Genomic DNA, 24,201 nt, shown 5'->3' with positions numbered 1-24,201 from the left:
TATAGTTTCTATCATTTCTTTTCAATGTTCCCAGTGGCCATGTCAGAGGAGCGGCAGGGGGCAACTGAAGTTCAAGGTGTCAGCCCACCAGCAGGAAACTCTCTGATGGGCCAATCTCGGACAGGCAAGACCCCGAGACCTAAGGTCCCAGAACGTCTTTGCTTCTGCTGTGCCTTTGCATGTTTGCTGCTGCCATTTTCCTCTGGTGTCTGGCATGGTGTGAATGGGTGTGAGGAGATCCACACTGCCTCTAACATAGTGTGTTTATGTCATGGAAACACCCCATTCTACTGGGCATGTTTACCCACAGATTAGAATGAAGATGATTCCTTCCTAAGCTGTCTGGTTTAATTGATAATAATAATGTTAGTTTAAATAGAGTTTTGATGGTAAAGATATAAACAAGGAAGTGTCACACAACTAGAAGACATGAGTTCCTATTGAGGAGCTGTACAGACTGTGGCTTAGGTTAATGATTAAGAAAATCAGTTGAGTCCCAGTTAGCCCCACTAGCTTAAATTCTTTTGACCTTAGTGTTGGTAGATGTGTTCACAGGCTTCAGAGTGCATTACAGTTGAAACAAAGCTTTGAAAATAAGCTTAGACTAAGATGTTATTGTCAAATAGGTTTGAGGTGAAAAACCCAAGAAGATAATCTAAAGTTTTAGAAAGACACATAGTTAATGTAGAACTTTTTAAGGCCAGGGAACAAGAATAAAGCAGCACAATTATTACTAGCTGATGGACTTTCCTTGTTAGGATTGGTTGATGACAAAGGTGATGATTGCTTGTGCCCATTTTTGCCCTCAATCTCCTGATATAAAAATCTATTGATGAGTTGGTATGCACCCCAAAGATTTAAAGTAGAGCTAACTGATTCTTTTTCATATATAAAAGTTTGGGTTTGTGATTCCTTTAAGATTCTTTATAAGATTACCTTTAAAGATAAGTAATAAAGTAATTGGTCTTTTCTTTGTAACTGCAAAATTGAAGCTTGCCAGTAAAAGATCTGACTGAGAAAAATATCTTGCTTGCCTACACAGTTAATCTCTAACAAGGTGCTTAGGTATGGATGTATGTAGGGTCTTGGGACAATTTGTTTTTCACCTGTAATATGTAAAATGCTTGATCCTATAAAGGATTTGGAAAACATACATTTTTTTACTGTTTGTCTTGTATTCATTATAATCATTCACTTGAAAAAAGAATGTAACAACATTGTAATTTTTATGTTGCCTGAAGGATTTTGCTGGGGTGTATAAGCTGTAAGGGAAAGAATAGAGATAGAGTTAGCTAGAGTTAAAATGGGCTAGAAGGAAAACATCAATAATGAGTTAGAAGAAAAATGTCAAGAATGAGAGTTAGAAAGAAAACATAAAGAATGAGAGAATTAAAATGAGTTAGAAGAAAAATATCAGAAATTAGAAAGTTAGAAGGAAAACATTAAGAATGAGCGAGTTAGAAGGAACTGTAAGGGAAACATCAAGAATGAGAATAGGAAATCACCAGGAAAATAAAGAATAGAGAATGCAAAAGAAGAATAAAGGAAAGGTCTGAAGGAAACCATCAAGAGAGTGTGTGAGTGTCTTTTTCCCTCAACCCACTCAGATAAAAAAAAAAAGTCTACTACGTGCTGAAGCTGTGACTTCCTTTCGAGTTCTAGGCTGTCTGGAGGCTGGTCCCCAAGGCAGCAAAACAATGTAACCTGTCATTTTCTAATTTTTGCTTCTTAAAGGGAATACACATTTTATCTTCCACTACCTTCTCTCTATCTCTCTGTCTTTCTGTCTGTCACTGTCTCTGTCTCTTTCCCTCACCTCTTTCTTATAACACGGAGAATCAAATTCAGCTGCTAAGCAAGCATTTTACTACTGAACTAAAACTTCTGCCCGAAGTCCCTTTTTGGTTTTCCATAGTTTTTTCATAATTTTCCTAAATGTAAACTATTCTCATACTTACCATGTTTGGATTTTTTCAAACTAAAAAAAATTTCTCATCTCATGTTCTTTCTCTAATTTTGGTATTTATTGGTGACTGCCTTCAAACGTGTCTTCCACCTCATGGCCTCCATTTTGAACTTCAATTATCCGTGTGTTAGATCACTTCACGTCTCTTAGAAAGCTCTTGAGCTACTTGCATTTCATCCTGTAATATTTATTTTTTCTATTGACACATCTGTCAGCTACAACCCTAATTTCTGTTGTGATCGAGTAACACTCCTACTGAATCCTTCAATTATGTTTCATGTCTCAGATTCAATTTTACTCTTTCTTTTTCTTTTCCCACCCCTTTTCATCCTTCTCTCCCTGCCCCTGCTGCAATGTCTTTCCTTCCTTCCATTTTCAATGTGTGTGTGTGTGTGTGTGTGTGTGTGTGTGTGTGTGTGTGTGTGTATTTGCAATGCCTGAATTATTTTCATTTGGCCCTCCCTTTGCACACCTTGTTATTTTTAATTACTGAGTGATAGACAGTGAAGATAAAAACTACAGAAATGAGATAAACATATCTTCTTCTACTATTCATTTTATTTTGGAGTCCAATAAATTGAAATATGAGGTTGACCCCTTTGAGGAAACGGGAATACTGTGCTAAAACAGGCCAGTCACACAGGGAAGTAGCTCGTGTCCCCGCATATAGTATAATATATATTTTTGTATAATATATATATAATTGCATTCCAATCTACTACAGGTAGCACTCGCAGTCTGGGCTGCTGTTTGTAGTTGAGCACCATGTCTTCCTAAGTTAGTCTAAAGTCTTCCTGAACTAAAGGTATCACAAATAAAAGATGTGGTTATTGGTTCACTCCCTTCTCAAACTTACCTTACTGACAAATGAACTACAAAAACTAAAATCTGTACTCAGATTATCAGTTGACTCTTGTCCAGCCAGTTGCTGTGCATCTTGAAAATATGCAAATTTCTTAGTAAAATATGGTTCAGAGAATTTCATATTCAATTCTCTAGTTTCTTGCACTCCTGAATCCTGGTCTCAGAATTCTTAGCTCCACTGTGATCTTTGGCAAATACACGTAACTCCATGTACACAGCCTGGCACACTGCTATAAAGTTCCAGACCTTCTCTTTTTTGCTAAGTCTCATAATTCTTGTAAATCCAGAAAAGCCTACTAGCAGAAATGACAAAAACTCCACCAGGAAACTTCTACAGCTCATAAGCACTTTCAGAAAAAGTATCAGAATACAAAATTGATATGTAGAAATCAGAGGCCTTCCTATATACAAATGACAAATGGACTGAGGAAGAAATCAGGGAAACAATAACACTCACAATAATATAAAAAGATATATATCTTAGGGTAACTCTAATCAAGCAAGTGAAAGACTTGTATAATAAATATTTTAAGACACTGCAAAAAATGAAGAAATCAGAAGACAGAAAGAACTCCCATGCTTATGGATTCGGATGATTGATATAGTAAAAATGGTCATCCTACCAAAAGCAATATACAGATTCGATGCAATTCCCAGAAAAATTCCAGCTCAGTTTTCACAGATCTTGAAAGGACAATTTTCAGCTTCCTATGAAAACACAAAAAAACATGAAAATTAAAAGAAGCCCGAATAATAAAACTACTGGAGGTATCACCATCCTTAATTTCAAGTTGTAGCATAGATTTATAGTAATAAAAACAGCATGGTATTGACATAAAAACATACATGTTGATGAGTAGAATCAAACTGAAGACCCAGACAAAAGTCCACACAATAGACTCCTGATATTTTACAAGGAAGCCAGAAATACACAATGAAAAAAACCCCACATAAACAGTGTCTTCAAAATATTGTGCTGCTCAAACCAGATGACTTCATGGAGAAGAATGCAAATGGATCAATACTAATCATCTTGCACAAAACTCAACTTCAAATGGAACAAAGACCTCAATGTAAGACTGGCTATCCTGCATCTGATAGAAGAGAAAGTGTGGGATAGTCTTAAACTCATTGGTGCAGGAAAGGACTTTATGAACATGGAGAAGATTGCAAATAGTTCTATACTAATCAGGAAAATGTAGTACGTTTATATAATGAGATATTATTCAGCTGTTTAAAAAATGAAATAATGAGATTTGCAGATAAATAGATGGAGCTAGAATAAAACTCCCTGAGTGAGGTAACCCAGACCCCCAAAGACAAATAGAGTATGTTAGATTTTAAATAGAGTGTTAGATTTTAACCCTTCAATAGGTATGCTACTATCTGTATAACCACAGAAGTTAGGTATATAGGAAGAAACTAGCATGGAGGGAAGGATCTCCCAAGGAAATGGAAATAGAATATATAATTAGAGAAAAAGGGGGAGGATACTGGGACAAGTGGATTAAATGGTGAGGGAACATGGAGGTAAATGAGCAATGAAGAAATGCCAACTAACTCCAAGGGCCATTTGAGGTGTCATATGGAAACCTACTGGTTCTTTAAACATACACGTACATAAAAGAAACCTAAATGGATTTACCAAATAGTTGTGGAGACAAAGTCCAACCGGACATCTCTTACCACCAAGTGATACCTCCAGTGCCAGGAATGGGTTACATCTAATTGAGTTTCTGGCCAAAGGTGCCTAGTGGAGACCCCAAACAACTCAGGCTATTTCCAATACTATTGATTGCTCTCCACAAACTGATGTTAAGACCCCATTGCTGAAGACAACACTTACATATCTCATTGAACACAGATAAGTTGGGTTGGTGCCTAACTAGAGCCTTCATCCTTACTGACTAGTGTTAATTGCACTGGAAGGTACTCTGCACTTCGGAGAGAGATAAACACCAACTCAGCTACAAAGTATGTAAGGCCCTCTCAATCAACAGAGATTGAAGCAGCATGCTCTGTGCCGTGTTCTCTGTGCTTATAGTTATCACTTCAGTGATTTTATGGGATTCCTGAGTGTGAGAACGAGTGGGTCTCTGATTCTTGGACTTTTTCTAGGTCTTTTTTCCTTGGTTTGTCTTGTCCAAATCCAAAGTGATAGTTTGTGTGTTATCTCATTATATTTTATTTTGTTGTTTTTTTTAAATAAGTGAATGAATGAGTGAAAAACTAGCCACTAGGTTTTCTACAATAAAGTGACACTTCAGGACATGCTGAATGTTTAGGAGTAGCTGAACAACATATAATGGACTCCAGTATTTAGTGTACTTTTACTTGATTACAGTTTGGTGTTTTGGCTTTCTCTTTAGATGTGGTTTTGTTGTTTTCTTGCTTTTGGGGTGGGGTAGTTGTTGTTGTATTGTTTGTTTGAGAAAGAACTTAATGTTGGATGGGTAAGGAAAGGACCTGTAAATTCTTAAGAAGAGAAAGAACATGATCAAAACATATTTAAATTTAAAAATTGTCTGAAATAATAAAATATGATAAAAATACAGTAATTTCTTGAATAGATTTAGAATACAATACAATAAAAATGTGCAAAAATCCAGTGTGAAAAATATGAGTTACACATTGTCTCACAACAAACAGTATTCACCTGAGATAATTTTACCACATGCTTTGAACAACTATCAGATGGAAGAATGTTAATTGTTACACAAGAGGAAAAGACCACTTGAGATTGAGAGACTCCTTGAAAAAAGAGACTCCTTGTGTATGTGTGAAATGAACTGCTCAGCACTCATTAGGAATGATGTGTTGATCCCTGATGATTTGAACTCACACTGGAATGGAGAGCCTCAGCAGGGACTTATTCTCAATGGCAAACAATGACAGTGGAGACAGCTTTGCAGCTATAAAATCAGAGTGACTTTGTATTTCTTATTTCATAATGAATTCTTGTTTGAAGTGGAAAGTTTTGAGATTTGTGGGTAAATCTGATTTACTGATTTTATCTTTGGCTAATACTTTATTTTTTAAAACATTGTGTCTAAATTTATAAGTTTTAGTAGATTCACAAGTCAGATGAAATAAAGCAATAAACTGGATCAAAACTTAGCCAAATCAACTTCTATTTCCATATTCAAACTCCTGTGAATATTCAGGTAATGTCTATTGCTAAAGATTGCTTATTTAACTAGTCACTGAAGAATCCAAAGTCCAGCACGATCTTTAAGAGTATAGGAATTTACTACTCAGGCAAATGAAGCCACTGTGTTTGGAAATGCTTTGATGGTGCACTGTTGGTAACATCTTGTGGAAATACCTGCTTTGCTTTTTGACTGAATGTTCTAGTATCACCAGCATCAGATATTTGAGTGATACAATGTCAAAAATATTGAGATAAGAGTCCATGTAAGCCCAAGCTGGATGAACCTGGGTAAACTTCTTAGCTTTTTAGTTTGAATGTTTACTCACCATTTTACTGTGTAGAAGACCACGTGATTTCATTCCATCACACTCCAGTTAGAAAACACTGAACTTTTTCTAGTTTTCCAGCTAGTTCTAATAAGAAAATTTATCTTGATGTTGTTGTGTTTCACTAAAAGAGTATATGCTTTGGGTACTAGGGAAGCTCATATTTTGTGTATTCACCACATAGCTGCAAAACTAACCTCTCCTACATCCAAAATGTGTATGTTTTCTGAACTTCCTTGTAACACTTTCATAAACAGTATTTACTACTTAAGGGTTTGATGAATTTCAGCCTGCCTGTGCTTCATATCCTCATTCTAGACTTTCTATGTGGTCTTATTATTTACTAATAATCAAACTAAATATTCTTAATGAAATAGAAGTAACAGAATCATACTTACAATCCTATGCCTATACTAGTGCTTAGCAAGCATGCAGTAATGTTAGCCATTATATGTCTTCACACAATTCTGCAGTTTCATATTTTATCCTTGTGGTATTTAAAACTTCTGATATTTACAGAAATATAACATTATAAAACTAGTTAAAAAACCACATAGGTATATTTTACCATATATAAACTTAGAAATAAGAGATATGTTATTTGAAAGAAGTTCAAAATATTTCTAACATTTGTGTTTAAAATTCTAAGTCATTAATTGCACATAATGTATGTACACTGAGTCCTGACTAAAACATTGCCAGATTAAACTGATATATTCTCTTAGAATGACATACTTATTTCTGATACCCTAATGTTTGAGTTAATGAAAATTAGGGCATCTATTTATAAATTGCTTCCTGTAATGTCTCCGTCACAGCCTTGCTCTAGCAGCAACTACACTGTCCCATGGCTTTCTTGGATGATGGGAACCACACTGCAGTGACAGAGTTCATTTTATTTGGTTTAACAGACAACCCCGTCCTTAGAGTCATCCTCTTCATCATTATCCTGTGCATCTACCTGGTGACTGTGTCTGGGAACCTCAGCACCATCCTCCTCATCAGAGTCTCTTCCCAGCTCCATCACCCCATGTACTTTTTTCTCAGCCACTTGGCTTTTGCTGACATGGGCTATTCATCTTCTGTCACACCCAATATGCTAGTAACCTTCCTGATGGAGAGAAGTACAATCTCTTACCTTGGATGTGGCATCCAGCTTGGTTCAGCTGCTTTCTTTGGGGGACTCGAATGTTTCATTCTGGCTGCCATGGCTTATGATCGTTTCATGGCAATCTGCAACCCACTGCTTTATTCAACCAAAATGTCCACAAAAGTCTGTGTCCAGTTGCTCCTAGTGGCTTACGTAGGTGGTTTTCTTGACAGTTGCTCTTTTACTGTAAGTTTTTATTCATTAGTGTTCTGTGGACCCAATGAAGTCAATCATTTTTTCTGTGATTTGGCTCCATTATTAAAATTATCATGTTCCAATGTCAGTGTCACCGCAGCGGTTCTCTCATTCACAGTTGGATTCGTCCTTGTGGTAACAGTGCTTGTCATAGCTGTCTCCTACACCTACATCCTCATCACCATCCTGAAGATGCGCTCTACTGAGGGCCGCCACAAGGCCTTCTCCACCTGCACCTCCCACCTCACTGCAGTCACTCTCTTCTATGGGACCATTACATTTATCTATGTGATGCCCAAGTCCAGCTACTCCACTGACCAGAACAAGGTGGTGTCTGTGTTCTACATGGTGGTGATCCCCATGTTGAACCCCCTCATCTACAGCCTCAGGAATAATGAGATTAAGGGTGCTCTGAAGAGACAACTTGGTAGAAAAATATTTTCTTAGAGACATTTGTTATGCTGTAGCGACTGATATAGCAGTAATGTTTCATAGATATAGTAATAAAAGGAAGTTGAATATCTGTGATTGAAAAAGTCGGCTGATATATTACTAGCAAATGAGGAGCATTGCAATAAATATAGGAGTTCAATTTTCAGGTTACAGAAGAAAGAACAGGGTCATGGTAAGTTACCGTTAATACAATCAAATAAAGTTTTCAATTAACAGCATATTAATTAATATAAAACATAATCTGCTGAAAACAGTTTGAAATTATTTTCATAGTTTTCAAATATTTCATCACTAGCTTGTTAGAGATTGCATCTTAACTGTCTCCAAAGTCTCATGAGTTTGGTAAACATCTGTCCCCTAGTGTCGTTGAGAAGGGCTAGAATCAGAGAGGTTGAACCTAGTGGGCAATCTTTAGTATACTAGAGGCATGCCTTAAGGGAGAAACTGGCACTCAGAATATTCTTTGTCTCTTTTCTTTATTGACCATAAAGTTAGGGGTTTTGTTCCACCATGTGTTCTTTTGGTGATGCACAACCACACATACCCATGAACAGAAACTTCACAATGGACAGAGCTCTAAAAAACATTGTGCTAAGAATAAACCTTTATCTTCAATGCCAGTTCATCAGCTACTTGTTCTAGCCACAGAAAGCTTACCAACACCTAACAAGGCTTCAGGGTGTGGCTGGTTCAACACCACCTTATCCTGAGGTAAGCCTGATAATTATAGTTATGTCTGTACACTGTAAGAGAAATGATAGAGAGCAACTAGTGGGTGAAATTGGTGGAATTTTTTTTTTTGTAGAAATGTTGTCTCTGAGATATGGGTTTTGTGCACCCATAAAAATCTGATGTATGGTGTAAGCCTGCGGTACTGACATAATTGTGATGTCCATAGAAAAGAACAGAAAATCCATCTCTCATTAATCTGAATTTCCATCAGGACCAGAAGTTGAATTCCTACTTAGATTGAGTTGGATTCTTGAGCTTGCTAGGGCCAAGGTAAACTGACAAGCAACAACAACATAAAGTTTTCCAGAAGAGAGTCAAGTTTTTAAGTTCAACTATAAGGCTGTGAAGAAGTGGTTCTTAGAATGACTTCATGATCAAGAACCTCATCCTCAAGTGCTCACAGAAGTAGACCTGGTTATATCTTCTTTGAAACTCTGACTACCTTTAGAATAGATACAATCAACCTTCACACGTGGATGATGATCACATTTACTTCCCATTCTTCTTCCACTTTATTGTTTCGAAATAAATTCCATCTTCTTGCCAATAGACCCAAAGGCATTGATGTGTTTATCTTTCATTTTCATACATTCCAGAATGGTGTCCAGTGATTCTCACGTTTTAGATGTTAGTCTAGTCCAGTGGATGGTGTCACAAATGAAAACTGGCATTTCATCCTCTAATATAGGATCTTGACAATAAAATTAGAGATAAGTGACTTCTATTGATAACACAAAAATCAACAACAAAAACCAAAGTCATGTGTGATGCGCTACAATTGAGTTAACAACACAGGTTTCACTGAGAACCTAATACCTGATAAAGGATTGCAGGGTGTGAGGACATTCATGTTAAACAAGGCACTATCTATGTGAGTTAGTTGTGTGAGTGCAATATTACACTCATGTGCATGTTTTATACCATTGAGGCTTCTGTTGAAACAATGGCAGAGCTGTTCATTTTAATTAGCACTGTGGTGCACACAACAGGAACAAATGATAAAATGTATATCTTCAACATTAAATGATAGCTGATGGAATCAGCATTCTGTAAGCATTCAAAGAAAGTGTAATAAACCAGGGAAGCAGACCTAAAATTTTACACACACACACACACACACACACACACACACACACACACACACACACACCTGTGTTTGGATGGATGGATGGATGGATGGATGGATGGATGGATGGATGGATGGATTTAATGTCAGTGAGTTGGGTTACAGATTTACCACAAAAGCCTGATGACTTGAGTTCATTTCCTGGAACCCACACAAAAGTAGGAGAGAAACCCTCACACACACACACACACACACACACACACACACACACACACACACACACACAGAGTAAGAAATGTACCTCTTTGTTTTTCAATAAAAGAATTTGAACATTGGGAAGAAATGCTACAAATTTGAGTTAAATTTAATGGGTTGGGAGATAAAAGAGAAAAGTATCATAATCTCAGTTATGTCTTTTGGAGAGATCTGGTCAATGGACATCACAAACATTCTCAGAATAAAGGAAAGATACAGGCAAACAAGCCTTGTACAGATTGCAGCCACAGTCAGATAGAGAATGTCAGTCCCTGAACTTGGATGTAGGACAGTCAAGGACAAGTGCTATATTAAGACAAATTGAGTAAATGACTAGGAAAGCCTCAATTATGCTTGTCAAACACAGGAAAATATTGACCCATTGAATGGAAACCTGGGATACCAAACAGAGCAGCCAATGACAGTTTATGAGAGAAACAGAACCACTATGATTCATAATGCAAAACTGTATCAATGTATGCAGTAGTATTATGTTCACTGAAATGGTAATGATCAGAAAGTGAAAAATAAACTCTTATAGACCTTCATAACTTAACATTTCACCATGCCTGCACTTACAGCAGACAATTCTCTTTGAAGAGTTTTTCCTCTTTTGTTTTTATACTGTGTTTTCAGTGGCAGTACAATCAGCAGAGCACCCTCACTAAGACCCCCATGATTCTCTGGAAGAAGAAGTTTAAAATTAAGGTTACAATGGTGTCAAGTATTTTCTCACGGTCCCTGTAATGGTTCTTTAGATTTTTAAGAACCGCTGTACTCAGGGAATCCGACAATGTAAATAGAGCTTGGGCAAAGGAAGTTTGAAAGTTGTTTATTGCTCAGTGGTGGTCCACTTTCAGCAAGGGGGAATTAAAGATACAGTGAACAATTCCATAAAATTAAGATTAACAGGAGTTGTACTGGGTATTCAAACTGAAGAACACTGTTTCTACCATCTTCCATCACAAAATAAAAGCAAAAATCTGTTTGAGGTGGGAATTATGAGATACCAATTCTTATTTGAGGAACAGTCATGTGTTTATTTTATTCAGTTTTCTATATAACAATATTTTGTAACTTTGGCTGTAAAAAATTATATGTGTCTTAAATAATTGTTGTTTGAAAATCAGCTTTACAAATCCTCCCTCCCCATATTCCTCAAGGTACCTAATGAAGAGTATTGCATCACTCACTACAAAATACTTAGACAAATGAAAAAGTATTGAATGAAAGAAGACAATTTGTCTATTTTAATTTATGAATATTAACACAATAGCCACTAAATGAAACATAAAATGAACCTAGACCAATATTTACCTGAGATAATTTGTTATCACATATTCCTAATAATTATTAAATGAAGGTGCACTAATTTTCTCACACACAAAAAAGAAAAATCAGATTGACTCATTGTGTTGGTGTTAAATGAACAATTTTCACCTGAGATAATGGTCCCTGGGAATTTGGATTAACAGCTGAATCCCCAGACTCTTCAGAGACTTACTCACAGTGGTAAACAATGATTGTGAGAGACAGCTAGGACATCATAAAAACATGCTATAATTATCTTGACTTTCTACTTTAGAATGAATCCTCATTTCAAAAACGTGAGTGTTTTGGCTTCCCTCTGTCTGAAGAGAATACTTTGTGTTTTGAAAATGTTTACATATTTATAAGCTGTTGTTGAGAAACAAGTCAGATATAATCAAGAAAAACATTAATGGAATCACCTTATAATTTCATTGTCAAATTCCTGTGAATAGTTAGGCATAGAATCCAGTTTTCAAAGCTTTCTTATTTATCCAAATACTTAGAAGACTGGAATTCCACATGGTCTCTCACAGCATGTAAGCTGAGCAAGCCACAGAGAGCTATATATTAAGCCCTACTCCTCCATGGTCTCTGCTTCAGTTCTTGCCTCGTTTCCATCTTTGAGTTTCTACCTCAATGATGGACTGTGACATCAAAGTATTAGCCAAAAAAACCTTTCCCCTCCAAGTTGGTTTTGGTTGGTGTTTTACAACAGCAAGTGTTGCTACAGGAAGAGAGAACAGTGACAGCAAGATAATGAGCCAGTGGTCAAAGAAATATTCTATGAAACATACAACATTGGGAAAATAATTAAAAACAGTGTTAAGTAGTGCAGGAACAGCACAGTTAACAACATTCTATTGAAAACTAAAAGAAAATAGAGGTCAACCCTGAGATGAACCATCAGGTCCTTGTAGTTGCAGATTCAGGAAGCTGTGTACAATCACACAAATCTATTCATATCTGGATTAAATTTTTGAAATGAAAGACAGAAATACATTGAAAGTAGCCAAAGACAAAGAACTCATCACTTAGAAAGTAAATTGGGTCCATAAGACAGTTTCTCATCTGTTAACTGTGAAGTCAAAATGAGGGGCCTAACATTTTTCCTTTCCTTTGCTCTGCTTTTGTTTTGTTCTTTGAGTGTGTGTGTGTGTGTGTGTGTGTATCAATGTATTGCAGAGCATATGTAAATGTCATCGAACAATATTCAGGATTCCATTATCCCCTTCCAACTTGTTTTCAGGCACAGCTTCACTTTTTTCCTGTCCCACTGTATACTCCAGGTTAGTTAGTATCAAGCTTCCAGAAGATTCTCCAGTCTTTGCTCTCATCTCAAAATAGAACCACTGGGAATACAGATGTAGACTAACCCAGTTAGCCTTTGATGGATATTTAGAGGAGTGAAACCAGGTCTTCAGGTTTGAATGACAAGCACCTTCACCTACTGAGTCATCACATCAGGCCTGGTCTCCTCGGTACTAGTAAAAAGTTGTGTTGTCACACTATGGGTTTTCTCTCCAGGGTTAACATTCCTAAAGTTGTATATCATCATTTTAATATTCTTTTCTCCCCATTCTTTCTATCCCAGTGTGAGGTGCTGGAGAGATGACTCAGTTAGTAGATTTTGAAAAACAAATGACTCAACTCTATACTATCTAAATGATACATCAAATATACAAATATAATAACATAGGTTAGAAGAAAAAGAGGAAACAATGTCATTGTGAACATTAATTTTAAAAAATAGGAGTTGCTTCTTGAATATTTGAACAAAGAATTTTACTAGGTATATATATATATTATATATATATATATATATATATATATATATATATATATATAAAATCATAAAGCTTTTGAATGTAAAAACTAAGAGATGGAGAAGACATTGTATGCTGTCAGAGATGAAGAAAATTGGGAAGAGAGGGATATTCCTATGGTTATAATTGACAGCATGAGCAAACTTCATGGTGGTCAACATGTTCTGTGTCTTGAATGAACCTCAATTCTGTGTCATTATACTGATTGTGACATTGTACTAAGGGGTGGAGAAATGCAACAAAGTACACAGAGGGTCACTATGATATTATCTTCTACTGTTGCCTGAGAATTTGTCACTAACTAAAATTTTAAAATTAAATTTAAAAAAAGATGGCACCATGTAGAGATGTATAAAAAGGACCTTGTTTGCAGAAAGCTTTGAAGTTTGAGGTAAAAGTATTTCCACTGCACTGTATCCTTGTTCACTCATGACATTTCCAATTCTGTTAAAAAAGCAAGTCAGCTACTCAAGTGTCATTCCCCATAAAACACCTTTTTTTCATAAAACATGGCCTCACTTTGTATTGGCCATACTATTCTGTATATCTTCAAGGCACAGACACTGATAGATAATAATTTTCCTTTTCTGTTGATTCAAGAACGTTTCTTTCTTAGCCAGGCAGTGGTGGCACACGCCTTTAATCCCAGCACTCGGAGGCAGAGGCAGGTGGATCTTTGTGATTTCGAGGCTAGCCTAGTCTACAGAGCGAGATCCAGGAAAGGCACAAAGCTACACAGAGTAACCCTGTCTCAAAAAACCAAAATAAATAAATAAATAAACCAACAAACAAATAAATAAATAAGGTTTATTTCTCATTTTTACATTAGAAGTTAATTGGTAGGCTTTTAAAGGCATTTGTTGTGGAATTTTGTTTTAAGGTGAGTTACATTCTTTCCTACTGCTTTTGTTAACAATGCAAAGACAAGTTACATTTGTTTGATTAAATAAAATTAACCTGTGGTCAAGAGGCTGAGTCAGCATCTAGCTGACAAGAAGTGGTAGGAAGGAACCATTGGTAGTAAGGATTCTTTTCTTTTTTTGTATCTGTTCTTTTTTTTTTAATTTATTTACTTTTATTTTATGTGCATTGGTGTTTTGCCTGCAAGTCAGATCTTTGAGTTATAGACAGTTGTTAGCTGCCATGTGGGTGCTGGGATTTGAACCCAGATCCTTTGGGAGAACAGTCAGTGCCCTTAACCACTGAGTCATCTTTCCAGCCCCAAGGATTCTTAAGTGAGGGTGGAGCAGAAGGACAGGCTGCTTTTTGGGAGCCATGAGCAAGAAGAGAAGGTTAGCTATTTGTTATTCAGCCTCCCTCAGTGAGCAGACTTTCACCTCAGCCTTTAAATCCTGTGTTCTGTAGAAGGGTAGAGATCTAGATAAAGCTTTCCTTAGTTGCCCAGAGAGAGTTGATGCCTGAGGGAACAGAATTCCTGCTGGTTGTGGCCCTTGTGGCCAAACTGCTGCTGATAGCTTCGGAGTTGCAATTGCTAATTAGGACAAACACTGTAATAAATAAAACAACATTTTGGCTTACCAATGTGGGGCATATTTTCATAGGGCCTGAGAAGGGTTTTTTAAAAATGTGAGAGAGAAAAGAAAAAAGAAAATAAACGGAACATGGATCCTTTAAGAGGCATCGCTGTTCAGCCAGCAGCTCTAAATAAAAACCACTGTGGCAATGCAGATACCAGCTTCCTACAGCTAGGAAAGTTGAATGCACTTATGAGTCATGAACCTCCAAACCTCTGACTGGGCCATGAGCTTTTAGGCTTGGCTTTCCAAAACAGAGAGGCGGGCAGAGCCAGCCAAAAGAGCTGCTTGGAGGATCCAGGTGTAGCTTAGCAGTCTAAGAAAGAAAGAAAGAAAGAAAGAAAGAAAGGAAGGAAGGAAGGAAGGAAGGAAGGAAGGAAGGAAGGAAGGAAGGAAGAAAGAAAGGCTAAAAGATATGCAGTAAAAGAGGTTCAGACAGAAAATCATCTAAACATGTTCCAGTATGTTTTAAAGTGTGAATCCACTTAAGAAATAAAAAGGGTATGGACAGTTATAGAAAGAAACAGTTAAAAAAAGTCTTTTAAAAAAGAGTAAAAGTAATATAAAAGAAAAAAAGCCATGTAAGATTGGAAATACACAGGGAGTCTGGATCATGTGTGTTATTGTGTTGATTTTGAATTTTTTGATTGTTGAGAAGCAAACAACAGCTGCTAAGAGACATGGGATTGAAGGACTGCTGAAATAAACCAAACTAGATACTTTAGGGATGCCTTAACTTTAAAAAAAGAAATTTAAAAAAAACTGTGTTACTTTGGGAAAGAGGTTTTGCTTTTGTTTCCACAGGAAACAAGAGGCTATGGATTCATTCGAGGTTAATGTGGATCAGGTTTGATCAAAGGAGACCTCTTAAAACTTGACAGGTGATATCTATCAACAAATGTTATAGCTGGTCTTCCTAGGACATGGCCATTATCTCAAATCTTCTCAGGGACCCTAAAGATACTTCATCCAAAGATAGCAGGAAGCAGTTTGGAGAACACAATGCCCACATTCTCAAGAGGACAATAGATACATCTGTTTCTGGCAGCACCAATTTATTTCAGAGATTATGGATATTGAAAAAACTCCTATGGAGTTTGCTTTCACTGTGGCAAGGTTAACCACTGGGCAAAGAAACTGCTCTTGCCTTTGACTGCTGACAATGCACACTATAGATTGGACATTCAGGACACACAGGAAAAAGAGTGTTGAACTTTGCCAAACCAAAGCAGGACAGTCCTTCAAAATTCCTGCTTCACAGAAGAGTTTGTTAGATATTCTGCAGGACAGAGGGGAAAGTGACTAGTGAACTTTGCCAATACAAGACAGGAGAGTCCATCAAATTTCCTGCTTCACTGAAAAGTTTACCTGATACTCTAGGCCTGTAGGCTAAAGATGGATGTCCCAACATTGCAAAGGAACTTTGGGTGACTGTCCAGGAAGTCAGATGTCTCTATCATTTCTAGAGTTTTGGAAGTTGCTTACAATGCACTTTCTGTTTACTCAATTAATAAATATTATATCCTCTGGGGCCTTTTATGGAGTTGAAAACTAGATATTTATAGTTGCAGTTTTCCTTAGTTATGATAGAAAGTAAATTAGGTATAAACTTTGGGTTCATTAAGATAGGATAGATTATGGAGTATTTTCTTTAAATTTGCCAGACACAAATGAACTGAAATTAATTACATTGTGAATGTAATTCACCTGATAATTGTTCTTATTATATATTATCTATTATGTTAAAGTTGAAACCTTTCATTTTTTTTTCAGACAAAAAGGGGAAATGTAGTGGATATTATTTTAAGGTGTGTTAACAATGTAAAGACATGTTACATTTGTTTGATTAAATAAAATTAACCTGTGGTCAAGAGGTTGAGTCAGCAACTAGCTCACAGGAAGTGGCAGGGAGGAACCATGTGTAGTGAGGATTCTTAAGTGGGGGCAGAGCAGGATGGGCTGCTTTTTGGAAGCTATGATGAAGGAGAGGTATTTGTCACTCAGCCTCTCTAAGTTAGCAGAATTTCACCTCAACCTTTGAATCTTGTGTTCTATAGAAAGGTAGAGATCTAGATACAGCTTTCTTTAGTTGCCCAGAAAGAGCTGATGCCTGAGGGAACAGAATTCCTGCTAGTTGTGGCCCTTGTGGCCAAACTGCTACTGGTAGCTGTGGAGTTGCAGTTGCTAATTAGGACAGCAGTTGCTTAAGGGCAACCACTGTAATAAAGAAAAACAACAGACATTAATAATTAGTTCCATATTCCTTATTTCTATGACAAACACATGGCATAATGCATACCATCTTATTCAAAGTAAGTGTATCAGGAGGTGACATGTTTTAAAATAAAGCAATGATGAGTATCAAATAGTGCATGTCCCTTATCTAAAGTTCCATAAATTGACAGTGACAAAGCCATATCTTGATCCCATATAATACTCATTTCAACTTTGATAATGTTTTATACATAAATTTTCTTTAGAAGATTAAGTTTTGCTACTAAACTTTAGAGCTTTTCCATGTATAAGACAAGGAATACATTGGTTTCAGACATGAATGCAATGGTTCACAACGTGACTTGCTATTGTTCAATGAATTAACATACTACTTTTTTTAAATTTTATAATTAATTTAAATTTATATATCAGCCACTAATTCCCCTGTCCTCCCTCCCCCACACCCTGCCTTCCCCCCAATCCACTCCCCATTCCCACCTCCTCCAAGGCAAGGACTCCCATGGGGATTCAGCTCAGCCTGGTAGATTCAGTTGAGGCAGGTCCAGTCCCCTCCTCCCTTCACCTAGGCTGAGCAAAGTGTCCCAGCATGGGCCCTAGGTTCCAAAAAGCCAGTTCATGCACTAAGCACAGGTCCCAATGCTACTGCCTGGGAGCCTCTTAAATACTTCAAGCTAATCCACTCACTATCTCACTTATCCAGAGGGCCCAATCTTGTCTTATCTTATCTTAGAAGTTGCATGGAGGAACCATGTGTAGTGAGGATTCTTAAGTGGGGGCAGAGCAGGATGGGCTGCTTTTTGGAAGCTATGATGAAGGAGAGTCAGCTATTTGTCATTCAGCCTCTCTAAGTGAGCAGAATTTCACCTCAACCTTTGAATCTGGTGTTCTTATCTTATCACAGACTAAGCTGTCTCACAGAGGGCCTGATCTAGTTGGGGCTCCTCAGCTATTGGTTCATAGTGCATGTGTTTCCACTAGTTTGCTATTTGTTCCTGTGCTTTTTCCAATCATGGTCTCAATATCTCTTGCTCATATAATCCCTCTATTCTGTCACTGATTGGACTCCTGGAGCTCCTCCTGGGGTTTGGCCATGGATCTCTGCATCTGCTTCCATCAGTCACTGGATGAGAGTTCTGTCATGACAGTTAGGATGTTCGGCCATCCAATCAGCAGAGTAGGTCAGTTCGGGCTTTCTCTCGACTATTGCCAATAGTCTATTGTGGAGGTATCTTTGTGGATTTCTGGGGACCTCTCTAACACTTTGCTTCTTCCTATTCCCATGGTGTCTTCATTTATCATGGTATCTCTTGTTCTCCCTCTCTGTTCTTGATCCAGCTGGGATCTCCCACTCCCCTAAGCTCTCTTTCCCCCAACCCTTGCCCTTCATTATCCTCCCCCACCCCCACATGCAGTTTGCTCATGTAGATCTCATCCATTTTTCTGTCATTGGGCGATCCCTATGTCTTTCTTAGGGTCTTCTTTACTAGGTAGCCTCCCTGGAGTTGTGAGTAGCAGTCTAGTCATCCTTTGCTTTACATCTAGTATCCACCTATGAGTGAGTACATACCATGTTTGTCTTTCTGAGTCTGGGTTACCTCACTCAGGATGATTTTTTCTAGATCCATCCATTTGCCTGCAAACCTCATGATGTCATTGTTTTCCTCTGCAGAGTAGTACTCCATTGTGTATATGTACCACATTTTATTTATCCATTCTTCAGTTGAAGGGCATCTGGGTTGTTTCTGGGTTCTGACTATTACAAACAATGCTGATATGAACATAGCTGAGCATGTGTCCTTGTGGTATGAATGAGCATTCCTTGGGTATATGCCCAAGAGTGGTATAGCTGGGTCTTGGGGGAGATTGATTTCTAATTTTCTAAGAAAGTGCCATATTGATTTCCAAAGTGGCTCTACAAGTTTACATTCCCATCAACAGTGTAGGAGTGTTCCCCTTGCTCCATATCCTCTCCAGCATAAGGTGTCTTAAGTGTTTTTGATCTTAGCCATTCTGACAGGTGTAAGGTGGTATCTCAGAGTTGTTTTGATTTGCATTTCCCTGATGATTAGGAATGTTGAGCAATTCCTTAAATGTCTTTCAGCCATTTGAGTTTCCTCTGTTGAGAAGTCTCTGTTTAGCTCTATAGCCCATTTCTTAATTGGACAGTTGAGCATTTTGATGTCTAATTTCTTGAGTTCTTTATATATTCTGGATATCAGCCCTCAACCAAATGTGGGGTAGGTGAAGACCTTTTCCCATTCTGTAGACTGTCACTTTGTCTTGTTCACCGTGTCCTTTGCTCTACAAAAGCTTCTCAGTTTCAAGAGGTACCATTTATTAATTGTTTCTCTCAGTGTCTGTGCTACTGGTGTTATATTTAGGAAGTAATCTCCAGTGCCAATGCATTCAAGACTACTTCCTGCTTTCTCTTCTATCAGGTTCAGAGTAACAGGATTTAGGTTGAGTTCTGTTATCCACTTGGACTTGTTTTGTGCACGGTGACAGATATGGATCTATTTGCACCCTTCTACATGTTGACATCCAGTTATGCCAGCACCATTTGTTGAAGATTCTTTCTTTATTCTATTGTACAGTTTTGGATTCTTTGTCAAAAATTAATGTTCATAGGTGTGCGGATTAATGTCAGGGTCTTCAATACGATTCCATTGGTCCACATGCCAGTTTTTATGCCAGTACCAAGCTGTTTTTATTACTGTAGCTCTATAGTAGAGCTTGAAGTCAGGCATCGTGATGCCTCTAGAGGTTGTTTTATTGTACAGGATTATTTTGGCTATCCTGGGATTTTTGTTTTTCCATATGAAGTTGAGTGTTATTCTTTCCAGGTCTGTGAAGAATTGTGTTGGTATTTTGATGGGGATTGCACTGAATCTGTAGATTGCTTTTGGTAAGATTGCCATTTTTACTATGTTAATCTTGCCTATTCATGAGCATGGGAGATCTTTCCATTTTCTGACATCTTCTTCAATTTCTTTTTTCAGGGTCTTAAAGTTCTTGTCATATAGGTCCTTCACTTGCTTAGTTAGTGTCACCCCAAGGTATTTTATATTATTCGTGGCTATTGTAAAGGGTGATGTATCTCTGATTTCCTTCTCAGTCTGTCAATTGTATATAGGAGGGTTACTGATCTTTTTATAGTTAATCTTGTATCCTGCTATGTTGCTGAAGGTGTTTATAAGCTGAATGAGTTCCTTGGTCAAATTTTTGGGGTCACTTATGTATACTATCATGTCATCTGCAAATAGCAACAGCTTGGCTTCTTCCTTTCCAATTTGTATCCCCTTGATCTCCTTATGTTGTCTTATTGCTCTGGCTCGAACTTCAAGTACTATATTGAATAAGTATGGGGAGAGTGGACAGCCTTGTCTTGTTCCTGATTTTAGTGGGATCGCTTTGAGTTTCTTTCCATTTAATTTGATGTTGGCTGTTGGCTTGCTGTAAATTGCCTTTATTATGTTTAGGTATGTTCCCTGTATTCCTCATTGCTCCAAGACCATTATCATGAAGGGTTGGATTTTGTCAAATGCATTTTCAACATCTAGTGAGATGGTCATGTGGTTTTTTCTTTCAGTTTGTTTATCTGGTGTATTACATTGACAGACTTTCTTATGTGGAACCACCCTTGCATCCCTGGGATGAAGCCTACTTGATCATGGTGGATAATTGTTTTCATGTGTTCTTAGAGTCTGTTTGCCAGTATTTTATTGAGTATTTTTGCATCAATGTTCATGAGGTATATTTGTCTGTAGTTCTCTTTCTTTGTTGCATCTTTATTTGGCTTGGGAATCAGGGTAATTGTAGCCTCATAGAAGGAGTTTGGTAATATTCCTTCTGTTTCTATTGTGTGGAACAATTTAAAGAGTATTGGTATTAACTCTTCTTTGAAGATCTGGTAGAATTCTGTGCTGAAACCTTCTGGTCCTGGGCTTTTTTTGGTTGGGAGACTTTTAATGACTGGTTTTATTTCCTTAGGGGTTATTGGACTATTTATTTTATCTGGTCTTGATTTAACTTAGATATGTGGTACCTATCCAGAAAATTATCCATTTCTTTTAGATTTTCCAGTTTTGTGGAGTAGAGGTTTTTGAAGTATGACCTGATGACTTTCTGGATTTCCTTAGTGTTAGTTGTTATGTCTCCCTTTTCATTTCTGACTTTGCTAATTTGGATGCTCTCTCTCTGCCATTTGGTTAGTCTTGATAAGGACTTGTCTATCCTGTTGATTTTCTCAAAGAACCAACTCTTTGTTTCATTGATTCTTTGTATTGTTTTCTTTGTTTCTATTTTATTGATTTCAGCTCTCAATTTGATTATTTCCTGATGTCTATTCCTCCTGGGTGACTTTGCTTCTTCTTGTTCTAGAGCTTTCAGGTGTCCTGTTAAGTCACCAGTGTGAGACTTCTTCAAATTTTTTATGTGGGCATTTAGTGCTATGAATTTTCCTCTTAGCACTGCTTTCATAGTGTCCCATAAGTTTGGGTATATGGTATATTCATTTTCATTGATCTCTAGGACGTCTTTAATTTCTTTCTTTATTTCTTCCTTGACCCATTTCTGATTCAGTTGAGCATTATTCAGTTTCCATGAGATTGTAGGTTTTCTGTACTTTTTGTTGTTGTTGAAATCTAACTTTAAACCATGGTGGTCTGATAGAACACAGGAGGTTATTCCAATTTTTTTGTTTCTGTTGAGATTTGCTTTGTGGCCAAGTATGTGGTCAATTTTAGAGAAGGTTCCATGGGATGCTGAGAAGAAGGTATATTCTTTTTTGTTAGGATGGAATGTTCTGTAGCTATTGATTAAGTCCATTTGAGTCATAACATCAGTTAAATCCTTTATTTCTCTGTTAAGTTTCGATTAACATACTGTTATTAAGAGTTAGTAAAGTTAATACACACATGTATTACATGGATACAAGTGGTGGAGTATTTAAAAAGGGGAAAGGAACTGATGTGAATAAGAATGAATGCACAGGAGAGGGTAATAGAAGTGAGTATGATCAAAGTAGATGAGATACTTGAATAAAACTGCCATGAAATCTATGGTTTCATACAATGAATATAAACTAATATTTTGAAAACAAGTTGAAATGAATGCTGTAGATGGCTGAGTACATGGTTTTCAAGGCTGGTGTGTGTGTGTGTGTGTGTATGTGTATGTGTGTGTGTGTGTGTGTGTGTGTGTGTGTGTGTGTGTCTGTGTTTGCATGTGCATGTGCACTCACACAGTCTTCTGGACACTGAATTCTTGAAAAAATTGTTGTATTTCAGTTGTTATTTATTCCTTACTGGAATGTAAACTAATAACATGAGGAACAAATTAAATGTGTTAAAGTAAAAAAGGAGCAATAATTTTTACTGGTCATTCCTCAACTGATATTCATTATTTTAGTGTTTGTGTGAGGTAGTAAATAATGAAATATTTATCCTGAAATTTTTACATTGTATCTGTATTTATGTCATTTATATTATATAGCTGCTGTGAAAGAAATAGGTTACAATACTGTATTCTATTCTAATAGCTGTCAAGTTTTCTTTCAAGGCAGTGTTCTTGGCATATATGGGACCTGGAGAATACATAACAGAGTTCATTCTTTTGGGGTAACAGAGGGTGCTACAGTCTGTACCACTTTATTTGTTCTGTTTCTAATAATCTGCTCTGTCACCATAATGGTCAATGTGAGCATAATCATGCTGAGCAGAAGCAACCCTCAGCTTCACACTCCTATGTACCTCTTCCTTAGCCATTTGGCTTTTGTAGAACTGGGTGCTCCTCTGCAGTCAAACACATGTTCTTTTGTTTTCTATGGATGGGAATATATATCTCTGTGGCTGGTTTTGTGGCTCAGTTCTGGTCTGTAGTGACATTTGAGTGAGCTGAGTTCTTCCTGCTGGCTGCCATGTCCTATGACTGCTATGTGATCACCTGCTCACCTCTGCTCTACTCCACACAGATGTCCTCCACAGTCTGCATCCTCCTAGTGGGAGCTTCCTACCTAGGTAGATGTGTGATAGCTTAGACGTTTACTGGGTGTTTATTAAATCTATCCATCTGTGAAACATTTAAAATTAATCACCTTTTCTGTGACTATTCACCATTTTTGAAGCTTTTTTGCTCTCGTGAGTTTTCTTCAGAAGTTACCCCAGAAATCTCTTAGGGTTCCATTATTGTGGTCACTGTGTTTATCATTGCCCTGTCTTATGTCTGCATCATTATCTCAATCCTGATGTATTCTACCAAAGGCCATTAGCAGGCCTTTTCAACCTGCACCTCCCACCTTACTACAGTCACTCTGTTCTATTGGACCATTGCATTCATTTATGTGATACCCAAATCCAGATACTCCACAGAACAGAACAATGTGGTGTCTGTGTTCTACACAGTGGTGATTCCCATGTTTAAGTCCCCTATCTATAATCTCAGAAATAAAGATGTTAAAGAAGCCATAAGAATATTGATGATGAATGCTCACCGGCATTTATAAATATCTGGAATTTTAAGCAGTGTGATGAACTTTGATCTTCCAGATGGAATGGTCAGTCTGCTATGGAAATTTATAATTACATTGATTATATTTTGACATAAATTTTATCATCTTAGTATCAAGAACATCATCATAAAAACAATTGATTCACTAAGATAACAATATTTAGCAATTTTCTCTTTGTTTTATCCCTTCATTAGCCATGACTTTCTGTAGACAAATTTCTAAATGATCTTAATAAATAAAAAAACATGGAGCCAGAAATTTGAGTTAAAACCTTAGAGAAAGATCAGAGGAAGAGAACAAACCATGAGCTAATCTCACCTCACCAACTCCACAGCTTCCAAAGAGAGTTTCTTCCTGTATGCTCATGTTTGTATGTCTTTCCTGTTCTGTTCTCTTATTGGCTCTCTTAGCCCAGCTACATCACTTCCTCTTCCTACACAGCTCTGTCACTTTCTGTCTGTCTGTACAGACCTGCAGACTTCTATGGTTGGTACTAGGTTTAAAGGCGTGTGTCACCACGCTTGGCTCTGTTTCCTAGTGTGGCCTTGAACACACAGAGATCCTGCCTGCTAAGTGATAAGATTAAGGGTGTGTGATACCACTGCCTGACTTCTTTGTTTACTTATAATGG

The 24,201-nt window shown here is 37.2% G+C and overlaps 1 protein-coding gene and 1 pseudogene across 1 annotated transcript; both read left to right on the top strand.

The window, feature by feature from the left end:
• The first annotated feature begins 7,153 nt into the window (after window positions 1–7,153).
• On the top strand, window positions 7,154–8,099 carry LOC128093981 (olfactory receptor 478-like). The gene has a single exon (XM_052711955.1). The coding sequence runs from the start codon at window positions 7,155–7,157 to the stop codon at window positions 8,097–8,099; it is 945 nt and encodes a 314-aa protein (XP_052567915.1). The 5' UTR covers window position 7,154.
• Window positions 8,100–22,639: 14,540 nt separating this feature from the next.
• On the top strand, window positions 22,640–23,564 carry LOC128123855 (olfactory receptor 508-like; annotated as a pseudogene).
• Window positions 23,565–24,201: the final 637 nt, after the last annotated feature.

This window comes from Peromyscus californicus, unplaced genomic scaffold, assembly GCF_007827085.1.
Source record: "Peromyscus californicus insignis strain IS unplaced genomic scaffold, ASM782708v3 Scaffold_4__1_contigs__length_199733344, whole genome shotgun sequence".
Taxonomy (NCBI): domain Eukaryota; kingdom Metazoa; phylum Chordata; class Mammalia; order Rodentia; family Cricetidae; genus Peromyscus; species Peromyscus californicus.
This window is presented reverse-complemented; position numbering and strand designations above follow the sequence as displayed.

Coding starts and splice junctions, on each gene's coding strand:
- LOC128093981 (XM_052711955.1), top strand. CDS start 7,155: ATGGCTTTCTTGGATGATGGGAACCACACTGCAGTGACAGAGTTCATT.